Here is a 14,462-nt window from a genome sequence, read left to right on the forward strand (position 1 = left end):
GTCAAGTCCCAGGCATCTATTCTAAAATAATCAAACATATAGACAGTATAAAAGGCAAAGCATGCTCACCTATTGATTGCAAAGCTGGCAGTAATAAAAACTCTTATTCTACAAGAATAGAAACACTGACTGATAACTTGCTCCTAAACAATAAATTAGGAACCAGATGTTTTCAGAGGAGAATCCTGAATATCTTTCAGTGACTTTCTGTCTCTTTGCTTATTCTGTGGTAGTTGGTGTTTTGCATCTGTCGGCTTCTGCTGTGATTCAGTTACAGCCTTATGAAAATCCTCTAATAACTCCAGCTGTTTAGGACGAACAATGATATGAGGACGAATCTTAGCAATGACTTCAATTGCTTCCCGAGGAGTCCAGTGATGGACCTACAAGGGGCCACAAAATCCAAATGTAATTTCTATTTATTGTTAAACTACAGCAGTATATTCCAGCATTATAATTGGGAAGCACCTAGCAAGATAAAGTTCTGCGAGTCCTTTCCATTTAAGTGAATCCAATTTTTTCTTTCACATCTTGAACAGTTTATTCTTAATCGGTTATATTGCCATTCCATTTTTGACCTGTTCATCAAAAAATATTCTTACCTGAATTAAATAAGCAGCAACCATGGTGGCACTGCGACTGCGTCCAGCTTTGCAATGCACATAGACACTGTTTCCACATTCACGATGTTTCAATACAAATTTGACACCTTTTTGGAGATTTTCTAGTGAAGGGATTCCAGTCAAGTCCACAGTGCTAAGACGCATTTGTTCTACACCCATTGCCTCCCATTCCTGCAATTAACCCCAAAATAAGAGTTAGATTGAAGGAAAAACTGTAAGGGAGCTATTGTGGAGATTGCAGGAAAAGATGTACGCCGCTCAGAGTCACTTTGAGATGAGTGGCCATATAAATTTAATTAAATAAACATTCATCTAGAGTAGCACATGACTATTTCAACATAATTAAAAGCTCATTGAGGAAGACTTCAAAAAGAGGCTAATAAGGCTGGAACATTAGATGATACTATGAAGTAATTAATAGAAGTGAGTATATCTTAAATTAAGGTAGCAATCAGATCAAGTACCTTAAAAAGCAGAAAGTTTCAGGATCAGTGAAAGTCCTGCCTAATCCTACACATGGCAATCAACCAGATGAATTGGGAACCTAACAGCGGTGACATGGGGCACTGCTGCTCCCAAACATGGTGTTTTAAGGGATGCTGCCTTTCACTTAGAAGGCACTATAAAGCTAGCAAGAGCCTTGTTTAAAGCCTTGCATCTCATAGCTGTGTATTCCATAGTTAAATGTGTTGCATAAAGATGTATTTTCTTTTATTGGTGTTTAATTCCAGCGAATGGGGGTGGACAAACGAAAATTCTACACCATGCATGATTTTGTATGCTATCGTGCTTTTTAAGCAAAAAAAAAAAAAGGCCCAGGTTAATTCTTTGTAGTAAATCTTGTGTAGTGTCAATTTGTTCTTTTGTGCACCTTTTAACCTCATAATGGTATATGTAAAATTGAGGGAGTTTCCTAGCACTTGGTTGCATTCAGCACATCAAACCTAATTGGCCTGCTTGGATAAATCCTTTTGATTTTCCTATCCCAAATTATTTGTTCCTTACAAATCTCTACCAGGAAAAAAAAACGGTAATCAAGCACTGGCTTTTTTGTAAACATGGTCAGGAAGTTGCTCTGTCAAACAGATGTTATTAAACCATATTGCTTCTTCACAAAGAATTGGTACTCTGTACTTGGGTTTGCACTCTGTTAAACTGATTGTTAGTTGTATCCTCTTAGTGATATACTGGTGATGATAAGCAGAACTTACTTCTGGAGAGCAGCATAGGAAGCGAGTCTCATACTCTTCATTCATGGTGAGTACTCCTCGGATATTCTCTTGTTCTATCAACTGCAAGAAGAAATCAATTTACAACATGCCCAAATGTTCTAAATGTACTTTAGTTTATATCCAACTTGCATTCTCCATATGTAATGATAACACTTCCAAGAATTCTTAATTAATCTCTAAACTGACTAGGAAGTTGGCAAGTTGTAGCCAACAACAATCTGTAAGGTATCGGAGAATATCAGCTCTTTTATTAATCATGTTCTAATTAAAAAAATAAGTCATGTTCAGACTCTAGTGACTACATGGATACACCCATGCACATTTTTACTATAGTATTGAAGTGGCTTACAATTGATTTTTTCCTTGAATTGCTGTTCATTTTTCCAGTTTATTCTATACCTTGGAATTCCTTAACTTCCCATCCAAATACTAACCAGGTTCAATCCAACTATACCCTGATTCCCAGTTCAGATAACTATTACTATTCATTTAAGACTTTTATTTCCCTATGGCTATAAAAACAAATGAAATAGGCAATAGGAAGTCAGGAAGTCTTCTTTTAAAAGTATATGTAGTCCTCAACGTGTGACCACGATTGAGCCCAAAATTTATATTGCTAAGTGATAAATCTGTTAAGTGAGTTTTGTCCCATTTTATGACTTTTCTTGCCATGTCTGTTAAGTGAATCGCTGCAGTTGTTAAATTAGTAACAGTGAACCTGTTAAGTGAACCTGGCTTCCCCTTTGACTTTGCTTGTCAGAAGATCACAAAAAGTGATCATATGACCATGGGATATTGCAATTGTCATAAATGTGATTCACTTGTCAAGCAGCCGAATATAAAGCATGTGATCATAGGGATGCTGCAATGGTTGTAAGTGTGAAAAATGTCACAAGTCACTTTTTTCAGTGCCATTATAACTTTGAACGGTCACTAAATGAACTGTTGTAAATCGAGAAACACCTGTATGCTATTGGTGAGGAATTTTTTTCAATAACTAACAAGCAAACTGAAATGACTAAAGTCAGTAAATCAGTTCTATTATATTTGAATATCTCCGAGGTGGTATCTTATATGGCACAGAAGAATGTCTACAGCTAGAATTAAACTGCTCAGAAGGAATCTTTGTCTTTGTCACTTACTCTTTAGAGCAGGGGTGTCAAACTCAATTTCATTGAGGGCTGCATCAGGATTGCGTTCAACCTCAGAGGGCCAGAAGTGGTGGTGGGGTATGGCCAGGGTTGGTGTGGCCAGAGTGGGCGTGACCATGGTGGGAGTTTGATTCAGGCTGAAGATGCATTTTTTTGCATTCAAGACAGCTATTCCAGACAGAGAGATTTACTTTCTGACATAAATAGTCTTAATTCCCATAGTGTAGAGATTAAAGACATATAGAGTCTCCAGCTGCTATGGGGCTTGACTATTTTGTATAGGAGCAGAGCATAAATGAACTGACAATTTCTCCAGATGTCTCTAAAAACTGTCTGTCCAACAGTCTATCAATCTTTATTATTACCTCTGACACAGCCCTAGAGGACTTAATATTAATAATAATTTACAAAATTGATATACCACCCACTTCTCAATGACCCCGGGTGGCTCACAACAATAAAAAACTTACAATTAAACCAATCGCAGGTAAAATATTAAAATAAAAGATGACAGTGATACGAGGTGCTCACTTCTCTCTCATCAAAGACCTGGTTGAAGAGCCAGGTGTTTTTGGCTCTTCTGAACATCCAGGGTTGGAGGGTACCCAACTAGAGGGTACCTAGCTCTAGTTGGCAGACGCTGCTAAAGGCAAGGTGAAGAAGTGCTGCCTCCTGCAGCACTCTGCCAGCCAAAACAGGCCGCGAAAATTGATGTACCTTCTAATGAGCTTCTATTTAGAAAATGATTTGAAAGATGATATAGACACCTTGCTGTATTGGGGCCTAGTCAGTTTTGACACAACTGTATTTATGTCATTATGCTGCTGCCAAATGATTTAGACACCATCTTCTCAAAAAAAACAACAAATGTTAAATGAATCAAATGTGAAAAATTAGATCAGCTTCAGGAGTCAGAGTCTCAAGGTTTAGATACAATACTTATCTCAGTAGTTCAAAGCTTAGCATCTGGTTCTCCTTATCTGGATTTAGAAGCTAAGTATAGTTAAGCCTGGTTAATATTTAGAAGGAAATATGGCGGGGAAAATAACCCAATCATGGAGAGTACCTACAGTAGTTCTGGTTGGCAGATGCTGCTAAAGAGATGAAGAAGGTGCTGCCTGCTGCAGCACTTTGCCGGCCCCGCAGCCCATTTTCGGCCAGCGGAGTACTGCAGAAGGCTGTAGAGGCTGAAAACGGGCTGCAGGGATGCCCTCCATGGTCCGTTTTGGTCAACAGAGGCAATGTGGGCAGGTCCTTTGATATTTCCAGGCTGGTCCCATGGGCCAGATCTAAGCAGCCTGCGGACTGAATCTGGCCCACTGGCCTTGTGTTTGACACCCCTGCTTTAGAAGAAACAACAACAACCAAGTCGTAGTTGAATGCCCCCACTCTGCACAGCCTAGCCCAAGGTAATGTGTTAATATACAGGTAGTCCTTGACTTATGACCACAATTGAGCCCCAAATTTATGTTGCTATGTTGATAAATTTGTTAAGTGAGACTTACCCCATTTTACGACCTTTCTTGCCACTTTTGTTAAGTGAATCACTGCAGTTGTTAAATTTAGTAACATGGTTGTTAAGTGAATCTAGCTTCCCCATTGGCTTTGCTTGTCAGGTCACAAAAGGGGATCACATGACCCTGGAAAAGTGCAACAGTCATTAAAATGAGTCAGCGCCTGAATTTTGATCGCATGACCATGGGGATCCTGCAACGGTCGTAAGTGTGCAAAATGGTCCTAGGTCACTTCATTCAATGCTGTGTTGAAACTTTGAATGGTCCCTAAATGAACACTTGTAAGTCGAGGACTACCTGTACTGTACAAGAAAAAGCCTTTCAAACCAAATTTGTGACTGGATACTTGTCACCTTCTTATCTTGGTGTTATAGAGCAGGGGTCCCCCAACACTCGTTCTATGGGCAGGCACTGGGCTGCGCAAACAGGCTAAGCCCCATCCACAGCATGCAGGCAGCATGCAAAAACCATACCCCCCTCCGGGTCTGCAGAAAAACCTCTCTCCACAGAGAGAGATGTTCAAATATAAGGGAACTGATTTACTGTCTTTAGTCATCTCATCTCAGTTTGCTTGTTAGTTAGGGGGGGGGGGGGAAGCCTCAGCAAAAATATCCAGGTAGCCCACGAAGAACTGGTTCCTGGTGGCCAAAAGGTGGGAGACCACTGTTATAGAGTAAGCCAGTGGCTCTCAACCTGTGGTCCACGCGATATCATCACAGCCCCCACAAAAGACTTGAAGAAATGTTACGGGTTCTAAATCTTGAGTTAAGTCCTGGGGATCCGTGGCCTGAAAGGTATTTAAAGGGGGTCCGTGGTGAAGAAAAGGCCGAGACCCACCGGAGTAAACGATTTTTATCCCTCCCTTCATTTGTGCCAATTCTCGCCCTTTTCCACCACCACCCCTCGCATCAATCAGGGCGTCCGCAAAAGTTGTTCCCGTCTTCCAGAAATGAGCCGCTCTGAGTCGTCAGGGACTCTCCGCCAAATCCCCTCCGAGCAAAACGGGACCGAGCAGCCATGGTAATTTCCGAACTGCAGAAAAGCGACCGGCAGGACGATGCCATTTAGGACGGTGCGGGCAGCAAAGGCTGGCGAAAAAAAAACCTCCCCAAATATTTTCCTGCGAAACGCCCAAGGGAACCCGGGAAGCTTGCGGGGAAAAGGGTGCCTCGTCCTCCTCACTTCCCCACCGGCTAAAGGAGGCGACCGAGCAGCCCCGCCGACGGAGCAGGCTCCGCGGGGCAGCCGTGGCAGAGCCTCGTTTTCGTTACCTGGCGGCAGCGTCCCCGCAGTGGGAGGGCCCCCAAGACCACCGCGCGGTCGATGCGGCTGAACCACGGCCGTTGCGAGCCAGGCAGCTGCGCCCGCACCAGCGTGTACAGGAGGGTCGGGTAGTAAAAGAGGCGGGCAATCCCGGGGCCCAAGGCGGCGGAGATCACCATGGTCAGATCGCTCGGGGCTTCCCAAGACCGTCGAGAAGAGCCTTTAGGAAAGCTCATGACACGCGGGGAGGGGCGGCGGCAGAAAGGGCGCCTGGGACGGGCATCTAAGCAGCATCAGCCGCCCGAGGAGAACTGGAATCGGGCGCTTCGGCTCTGGGAATCAGCTGAGCGCTCTCATTCGTAAAACGGAGGGGAGGGGAGAGAAACACCGCGCTTGCGCCCTTCTTCTTCCCCCCCCCCTTTTCCCCTTTTTGCGCGTCTCTCCAGGAGCTTCTCGATGGTCTCTCCCGGAAGTGCCGCCATCTTGCGAAACCGGCCTGAGGCGGAGGGAGGCGAGCGAGTGCGGGCGGATCCCCCTTGGGCAGGCGAGGGCGGTGGCAGCCAGGAGGAGCCCGAGAAGGGCAGGGAAGGGACAGCGCGCAACTGACGGTGAGTGCGCTCGGGCTCTGCAACGTCTGGTATCTCCTCCGTTTTAAAGAACGCTTTCTCCTTTCTCTTTAGTCGGGCCTCGCTGCTATCGGAACCCCTTGGCTCGGCTTTTCCCCCTGCCAGGGTGAGGGGGGGTGGGAGGTTGGGAGGGGGAGAGGAACAGCTGGCTACTTGCCCCCTCCCCCTACGATCTGAGCGTGTGGGCTTTGATCACGATGCCCACCCAGGTCTTAGCCGCTCGGGGGTGGGGGGTTGCTTTCCTTGTACATACCCAGCTGCAGTGAGTGTCCCAAGCCCACTTAGGAGGGTGTATAGGGAGCCCCTGTGGTGGTTGGGGGGTGGGGAGAGAAGCTGCCTTCCTGGCTGTGTGGCTGTGTGGCTGTGCTTGAAACAAAACTCTTAAGCCAGGCGCTCCATGGAGAAGGGAGGGGTGGTTGGCCTGTCTCCGGGGTGGGGGGTGGGGAGAGACGGGTCGCAGATAAGGGGCATTGCAAGTTTGCGTTGTCGCCATCCCAGGGCCAGAGGGCGGGGCTCTCGTCCTCTGGCGGCCGCTTGAAGGCTGGACGCGCAGGGCTTCCTTCTTCCCCGTTATAGGGAAGCTCTCCTTTCACTCTAGAAAAGCAATTCAATCGCCCTGCCCTGCGGCTGTGGTGGTAAGCGATCCCCTCGGCACCTGGCTTGGGTAAAACGACCCCGAAAGTGTGGTGGAAGGAGGGGGGAGGGGGAGATGCATTCCTGGCCTTTGCTGCAAATGAACCCGGATGGGTCAAGAGGAGGAGGAGGAGGAGGAGGTGGGAATCCCTTGGAGGTTTAGGCACGTGGTACGGTGGAAATGACGATTTCCCGGCTCCACTGAAACTTCGCGTGGATTGATAATGGAAACCTTCGGGTTCTCTCCTCTGGGAGTTTGGCTCGGTCAAAGTAGAGGGGGGGGGGATACAAGCTGTTCTGAGTAGTCAGAACAGAAGATACAGCCACTTCAATAGGAGACAGATGAGGAAACGGTGAGGGGAAGGGCTAGAGAGACCCCCTTTTTTTAAAAAAAATGTTGCGTTTATTTACTAAATGAAATATAAGGGCTGCCAGATTCTTAGAAAACTCTGGGCTGCTTGCCTTGTAAAGTAAGACTGCTAAAAAAAATTTTTTTAAATGGGGGGGAGGGGAAAGTCCTGAAGGCAAAATCTTAAAATAAAGGCAGGAAAAAATTGGTTATTTTGATTTGGCGCATTGTTTAAAATAGTAAAGTATGAGCTAATTATTTTATGATGTACACTAGGAAAGTTGTACGTCCTTGGAATAATTTTAAAAGAGAATTTAATGCCCCAATGCGTGTCATGGTTGCCATGTATTCCATTGGTTGAAGCAACTTGGTAGAATACTTCGACATAGAAGAGAAAGTGCTGTTGATATACCATACTTGGCACAGTTTTATGTAATCTTGTACTACTTATGGTTTATTAGCTTACATAAATCAATATTTCAAATACTTATGGAAGGTTTCACTGTGTCACATATAAGGAACGGAATACAACTATTATATATTGACAATTTCCTTGTCTTCTTTTGACTGAAAAAAGTGCAGTTATAAATTAAAGCCAAACTATACATTATTTCAAACAGCAAAGATAATATTGAAAACTGTTAAATATTAAAAACCTCAATAAAACCATTCGGCTTTTATTTGTCCTTGGAAGTGAAACAAACAAATGTTTTGTCAGTAGAAAAATAAGGAGTTTTCTTACCTAGCCATTTAGCCTTTTATAATTCTAGGACATATCCCAGACTCAAGAAGCTTCACCTGATCCAGAATGCAGGTATGTGGGCGATTATGACTATCTCACTATGCCCATATTATACCTGAACTGGCTTCTAGCTTGCTTCCAGATGCAATTGAAGGTGCTGACTATTACATACAAAGCCTTACATGGCATGAGCCAAGGGTATTTGAAGGACTCTGTTACTCCCATAATTTTTAACAATCCATTAGTTTTGGCAAGACAGGCATACCTAATTGCCTCAGGGTCCCATATATTAGGGATTGTTATCTTGTGAGATTCGAAACATGCCTTTTCCACAGCTGTGTCTGCTTTCTGGAACACCACATTGCTCAGGGTTTGATTGGCCCAGGCTCTGCTTGCTTTTTGGAAAACCTTATAAACCTGTTTTCCAAGGCATGAGGGCCAGGAAAGTAATTGAGCCCAAACTATTAGTGAATGGTGTTTTGGAGAGCTGTTTATTGTATTTTAATTCTTGTTAGCTCCTGTTAATCACATTGGTGAGATGGTTGGCCAAATAAATAAATTAGGCACAGTCCCTAAAGAATATACTCATCTGGGAAAAAGTAGTCTTTCAAATTATCTTGGGTCCACTGTGAACCATATAGGCCTTTATAGTTAAAACAAAAAAATCCCTAATTGAGTGTTTTTAAACAATATATTAATTGCTTTTTAAAAGTCTAATTCAAGATAACAGCTTTCCTGAATAGGATTCAACTATTTCTATAGACAACACAAAATAAGAGATAGAACAAGGACCATATGATAGAGTTTTCTCTTTTTAGGAACTTTTTTTTCAAATAATAAAACATTTTGCTAGTGTTTTACTACAGTATATTACATTAAGTTGATGCAACTTTCTCTTCTACAATTATTTTATAGAGGGCCTCAAGCCTTATGTTTTTCCTCTAAATACTTATTTGAAGATTTGTTGATGAAAAAAATAATTTTGATACTATATGCAGAGCTTTACATTTTGTTATTCGTTCTCTTTGTAGTAGTTCCATCTTGTACAAATACTGTGAATAGTGTGAGAAAACATTAACAAAGTATGTTAAACCACAAGTTAAAGTTTTCTGAGCAATTGTTGATTCATGCAACAAATTCAACCAACTATTATAATTTAGGGCAATGTGTGAATCCAGTTTGGGCTATAATTCATGGCTTATTAATATGTGTGAATCAGGATACTATCTCCTATTACACAAATAGTACATTGCTGTGATGTATTTAGCCAACTAGAGAGGGGGAGCTACATTTTGGATGGGAGATAGTTAAGGATTACAGTGGGCATAAGCAATGATTTCACCAGTATGTAGATAGCTGATGTTTTTAGTACAGTACTTTTATCTTATTTTTATGCTTTCATTGAAAAAACAGCTTACATAACTGTTGTGTTTAAAGTCTTTTTGTTGTTTTGCAAAACTTTAGTAGAAGACATGCCATATATATTAGCAATTTGCTGACCTGTTTATAGTTTAGTTTAGTTTAGTTTAGTTTATTGTCATTGTACCTCATACAACGAAATTACTGTAAATGCCATCTTCAGCTAGGCATAGGTCACAAAAAAGAGGCCTGAGGGTCTCACATGATTCATGGGTTGCTTGCTTCTTAACCAAACCAGAAAGATTCTAGGACTCATTTCTTCAGTTATTCACTAGTGTAGCTACAAAACTTTTATTTTAATTATAGTTTGTCAGATAGGTCAGATCCCAGAACTATAGTTTTCATGGAAACAAGCCAGTTTTAGATTCTTAACTATGAAACAGAAAAAAAACTATATTTAAAGATAATAATTCAGTTTTTGCAAATGGAAAGCAATAACTAATCTCAGAATCATGTTGAAATAGGAAACAAGGAAAAAAGTCTGAGGTTTGCTGTAGGTAAAATCTGTCATGATAAACATGGTTAATATCTGAGCTGCTCTAAGGACTAAATTCTGATACATTTTTAACAATGCAATTCCTAATCCAGAAGTATTGCTTTGAAGATCCATGTTTATCATTGCTTGTTGACTGTCTTGTTCAGTACATTGAGCGCCAAAGTCTTCAGAAGGAATTCATTAATATGTTTGTCTTTCTCTGTCTAGTATCTCAGGGAAGATTGGAATATAACCTGACTTAATTTTGTCTTAACAAAAGTGTTTTTTAAACGCTTTCTAGTAAAAGGAAGTAGCTGAATTCACACATCACAGTATGCTGTACTTAACTTTGGCTTATTAAGTAATGATAATGGCCAAGTTAATTTTATGTAATATAGAGCCATAAACAGTAGCTGAGTTCATGTTGTATGCTAAGCCAGCACCCAAGGAAAATGTGGCTTTAATGCAGTGTAGAAATGGAATGCAGCCAAGCTCTTGTCTTCCTGACCATCTAGATCAGTGTTTCTCAAACTTGGCAACTTTAAGTCCTGTGGACTTCATCTCCTAGAATTCCCCAGCCAGCTATGCTGGCTGGGGGATTCTGGGAGTTGAAGTCCACAGGACTTAAAGTCGCCAAGTTTGAGAAACACTGATCTAGATGACCTAGTGGCACAGGCTAAGCAAATATTCTAAGCTCAGTATTTAGTTACAAATAATAAATTGCATATGTTAGAACTTATGATCAAACATGTAGTATTTAACATATCTAGCTCAAATTATACTATTAATCCTAATGGTTATAACTTTGATAGGCAAGAGCATCTAAAAGACACCCTGTTTAAACCAACATATTATATTTAAAAAATCAATCGACCAGTCTTAACACTAAAAACCCCAGGAAGGGCAAGCAACATGACAGGATGAGATTAAACCAAGCTTTAACAATATAAATACCTAATTGGTTTTTGCAAATGGCAGAAAACTGTGGGAAACTGTGGGCAAGCCATAGAACAGTGATGGCGAACCTATGGCACGCGTGCCACAGGTGGCACGCAGAGCCATTTGTCAGGGCACGCGATGCGCTGCCCTGTCAGCTGGCCAGAGCGCATGTGCGGGCTGGCCAGCTGAGTTCACCGTTTTTAAAAGCCATTTTTCGCCCTCCCCAGCCTCCAGAGGCTTTATAGGAGCCTGGGGAGGGCGAAAAGAGCCTCCCCCCCCCCGGAGGCCCTCCGGAGGCTTCAGGTACTGTCCGGAGGCCTCCGGGGGGGCGGGGGGGGGCTCCTTTCGCCCTCCCCAGGCTCCTATAAAGCCTCTAGACTCTAGAGTCTAAAGCCTGGGGAGGGTGGAAAAAGCATGTAAAAATGGGGGGGTCGTGCCTGTTTTGCGTGCATGTGCACTGGGGGGGTCGCACATTGCATTATGGGTGCGGCACGCCCGCACACGACCCCCCTGCGCTTCCCCCCCTTGTGGCACGCGAGCCAAAAAAGGTTCGCCATCGCTGCCATAGAAGCTGCTTCCTGGTTTTAGCCAAAAAAGATGTATGTTTGGGAACATACAACCGCTTATTAGTTTTCTTAATCTAAATCATACCAAATGGCTGCCAGCTAAGACTAGAATGTCAGCATATCTTAGTAACAGCATGTTGAGAAATGATACTGCTTATATTTATACAGCAGAAACCCAAAAACTGCTTTATAGTTTATTGCAGTGTGTAAATGCAGCTATGCAAAAAATTGTCAAGTAAAATAATAATTGATAATGAAATAACAATAGTATTTGCATTAAAAGACTGTTTCTATTGTCTTGTATTATAAAAGTAGATAGTTTGCTTAAATGCATAATTTAGAATCGAAGTGATAGGTTGTATACATGCAAACATGCCCTATATTAGGTGGTATTTTCAGTTAACAATTAGCAGTTGTGGGGAGGTTAAAGTGCCTTCTAAGTCTTCTATTTCTAGAGATTTAAAATGTGTTTTTTTTTTAATTCATATAATGCCAAATACAGTAAACCTTTTGCTTATCCCAAGTCTAAATACAAATGTGATTATTATTTATGAGGGGTTCTTTTAAAGCCACCAGAGGCCCTAATGGGTCTTGCAAAATTCATAGACTAGTCTAGTGTTCATAGAATAAACAAAGCAATTTGTTTTAAAGTGAGTATAAATATTTTCTTTATTTTTTGCTATATTAAATATATAAATGTTTATCAAAAATTGCAATACTTTTGTATTGCAAACTGGCTTTTTAAATTCAATTTAACCCAGATTGCTCATCTGTTTGCTTTTGCAGCCTTGAGACTTAGTCATTTCTTGCTTGCTATCATGTGTAGTTCTCAATGCAAAGTTAGGAGTAATCCAATATGTATGCTTGGAATGAAAACCGATTGGTAGGTTCACAAAAATATCTTTGTCCTGTGTAAAATTGATATCCCAGAGTGCATAATGTCCCTGACAGACATTAAAGCCTGTGAAATCTAGTCCTTATATTGGAGCTGCTACAAATGTTACATAATTGGAACTGGGTTTTGGGGTTAAGAATTAGGCTAATGTAAAGTTTCTTTTATTTTCTCAGTATCTAGATGACATTAGTGTCTTGATATTTTTTTCTCTGAGCAGAATTTGCTTTGTTTAAGTTACCTATTGTCAAAAGAACCCTGATTTTTAAATGTTTGGTCACACTTGAGTGGCACCTGATAAAACTGCCCTGGCCCAATCAGTTTTTAAAAAGTGAGGAGCCTTTAGATCAGTGTTTGTGAACTTTTTAGACTTGAAATGTCAAAAATTCAGAAAATGCCCAACTTTGCTCTGCTGGCACGTTACACACTTGCACATATGCACACACCTGACAAAAGAGAAGCAATTATATTTTCTCCATTCAGGCCACCCTTAACAGTGGCATGCAGAAGCAGTGCTAATGCTAAGCTCAAGTAGAGGCCCGTGGCTCAATTTTAGCCCTAACCTGACTGCTACCATTCAAAAAGGCAACCTGGTGCTGTTCCCCAATAACCTCTGTGCTGGTTACCTTCAGTCAGTATTCTCTTTGTATTGACAGACCCCTGTAATGTACCCAAGGCTGCTGTGGGTTGCATGAGGCCTTAGTTCTTGGAGCTACAGAGAATACTCCTGTGCAGCCTCTGAAACTGCATAAAAGCACGCTCTGTTCTCACACAATTTTCAGAGGGGTTGGAGGCAATGTGATATCCCATTATCGCGTGGCCTCTGTAGACTCCAAAAATCACATGAGAATAGGTCATGCTTTCAAGAATAGTTATTAAGTATTGTTAAATGCTGGTAGGCCACTCAAAACATTGTGGCATGTCACCATTGAGAGCCATGTCGTAGGTTTGCCACCACTGCTTTAGATTCTCCTGAATTTCAACTCTCCAGTATAGCCAGCATGCCCATAATGAGGATTTCTATGATGGTCAGTTTATCAATCTCTAGATTAAAACTTTACATTAAAACGCTCATTCTTTCCACTTCTGTTTCATTTGTTTTCATGGTCATTTGTTTCTGTTTTTCCAAAATAGAAACGGCCCCTTGGAAAGCAAAGAAGGAATCAAATATTATAGAAAATAATAAGCAGCTTTTTGAGGCAGAAGCATGACAGATTACCCCCATTTCTTTGATTTTTATTTTACTTGTTAAATATTTTTCTCAGATTGCCATTGATGCTATACCTGAGTACTTTTCATAAATGTTATTATTAAATAACTTTCTTATTAGTATATGCCACATTTTTTTAATACCTGGCTCCTTGCTATTTTTTTTCTTTTGTCCTGGAAGATAAAATCTCCATGGCACCATCATTAATCTGTCTAGTGCTTTAATAATTCTTGTCATATTGCTATTATGGACAAGTGAAGGCAGTTTCCTGGAATTTGTCAGTCATCTTATTCCATGTTTATATGTATTGAGATGGCATGTAGATAGAGCCTTGTATATCCTGCCTGAACATCAGAAGCCTACTTCCCATGAATTGAATTTGGAATGTGGGTATGAGCTTAATACTTTCATTCTGCTGTCCTACACCTATATTTTATATCTTTATTTATTGGTTATGTAAACTGAATATTTCTTTCACTAAGCACACTACGCTAGATTTTAATTCTCAACATTTTCAAAATGCAATGTAGCTCTTATCAATTTACGCTGCATGAATTTGCATTACAAGGCATTCTGGAGTCTCATTATCTTATCCCAGACTCAACAAACAACAAATGGAAATATTTTGAAAGGGAAGAAAATCAATAATAAATCGTAATACAGCAGCCATATCACAGCATTCAGAAAAGCCAGAATTCTAGAACAGTGCTAGTTGAAACAGCCAAGTTTTGTTCCACTTTGAGAATAGCTTTCCTCTGCGTTCTTTAGCACATACACATTTAGAAGAGGCAGTCATTTTTTTCTCTCATTGCACTTTATAGCTGCAGA

General features: G+C 41.3%; 2 protein-coding genes across 13 annotated transcripts in view; one reads left to right on the top strand and one right to left on the bottom strand.

Annotated features, from left to right (window-relative positions):
• Nucleotides 1-112: 112 nt before the first annotated feature.
• On the bottom strand, nt 113-6,166 carry PTPMT1 (protein tyrosine phosphatase mitochondrial 1). Its single transcript, XM_081935045.1, has 4 exons — nt 5,792-6,166; nt 1,835-1,915; nt 603-794; nt 113-383 (listed from the first exon to the last, which is right to left on the bottom strand). Exons 1-4 carry the CDS (start codon nt 6,017-6,019, stop codon nt 156-158), a joined length of 729 nt encoding a protein of 242 aa, XP_081791171.1. The 5' UTR covers nt 6,020-6,166; the 3' UTR covers nt 113-155.
• Nucleotides 6,167-6,241: 75 nt separating this feature from the next.
• The window catches only part of CELF1 (CUGBP Elav-like family member 1), a 52,514-nt gene continuing 44,293 nt past the window's right edge, over nt 6,242-14,462 (top strand). For 7 of the 12 annotated variants that reach the window (XM_081935042.1, XM_081935025.1, XM_081935028.1 and 4 more), the window contains exon 1: nt 6,344-6,391. Coding sequence is in view for 1 of the 12 variants with exons in the window: in XM_081935034.1 (XP_081791160.1) it covers nt 7,385-7,395 (11 nt within the window). In the remaining 11 variants the exon portion in view is untranslated. Of the gene's footprint in view, nt 6,392-6,964; nt 7,045-7,248; nt 7,396-14,462 lie in introns of those variants that run through there. The other 5 variants (XM_081935035.1, XM_081935022.1, XM_081935032.1 and 2 more) reach the window with 5 other exon arrangements.

This window comes from Natrix helvetica (genome assembly GCF_964273705.1).
Source record: "Natrix helvetica genome assembly, chromosome: 1".
NCBI lineage: Eukaryota > Metazoa > Chordata > Lepidosauria > Squamata > Natricidae > Natrix > Natrix helvetica.

Excerpts from the sequence above, each read along its gene's own strand:
- PTPMT1 (XM_081935045.1), bottom strand. The coding sequence starts at position 6,019 with ATGAGCTTTCCTAAAGGCTCTTCTCGACGGTCTTGGGAAGCCCCGAGC. Across the intron at positions 1,916-5,791 it reads TGCGGGGACGCTGCCGCCAG|TTGATAGAACAAGAGAATAT; the intron begins GTAACGAAAACG and ends TTCTTCTTGCAG. Across the intron at positions 795-1,834 it reads TCCTATGCTGCTCTCCAGAA|GAATGGGAGGCAATGGGTGT; the intron begins GTAAGTTCTGCT and ends GGTTAATTGCAG.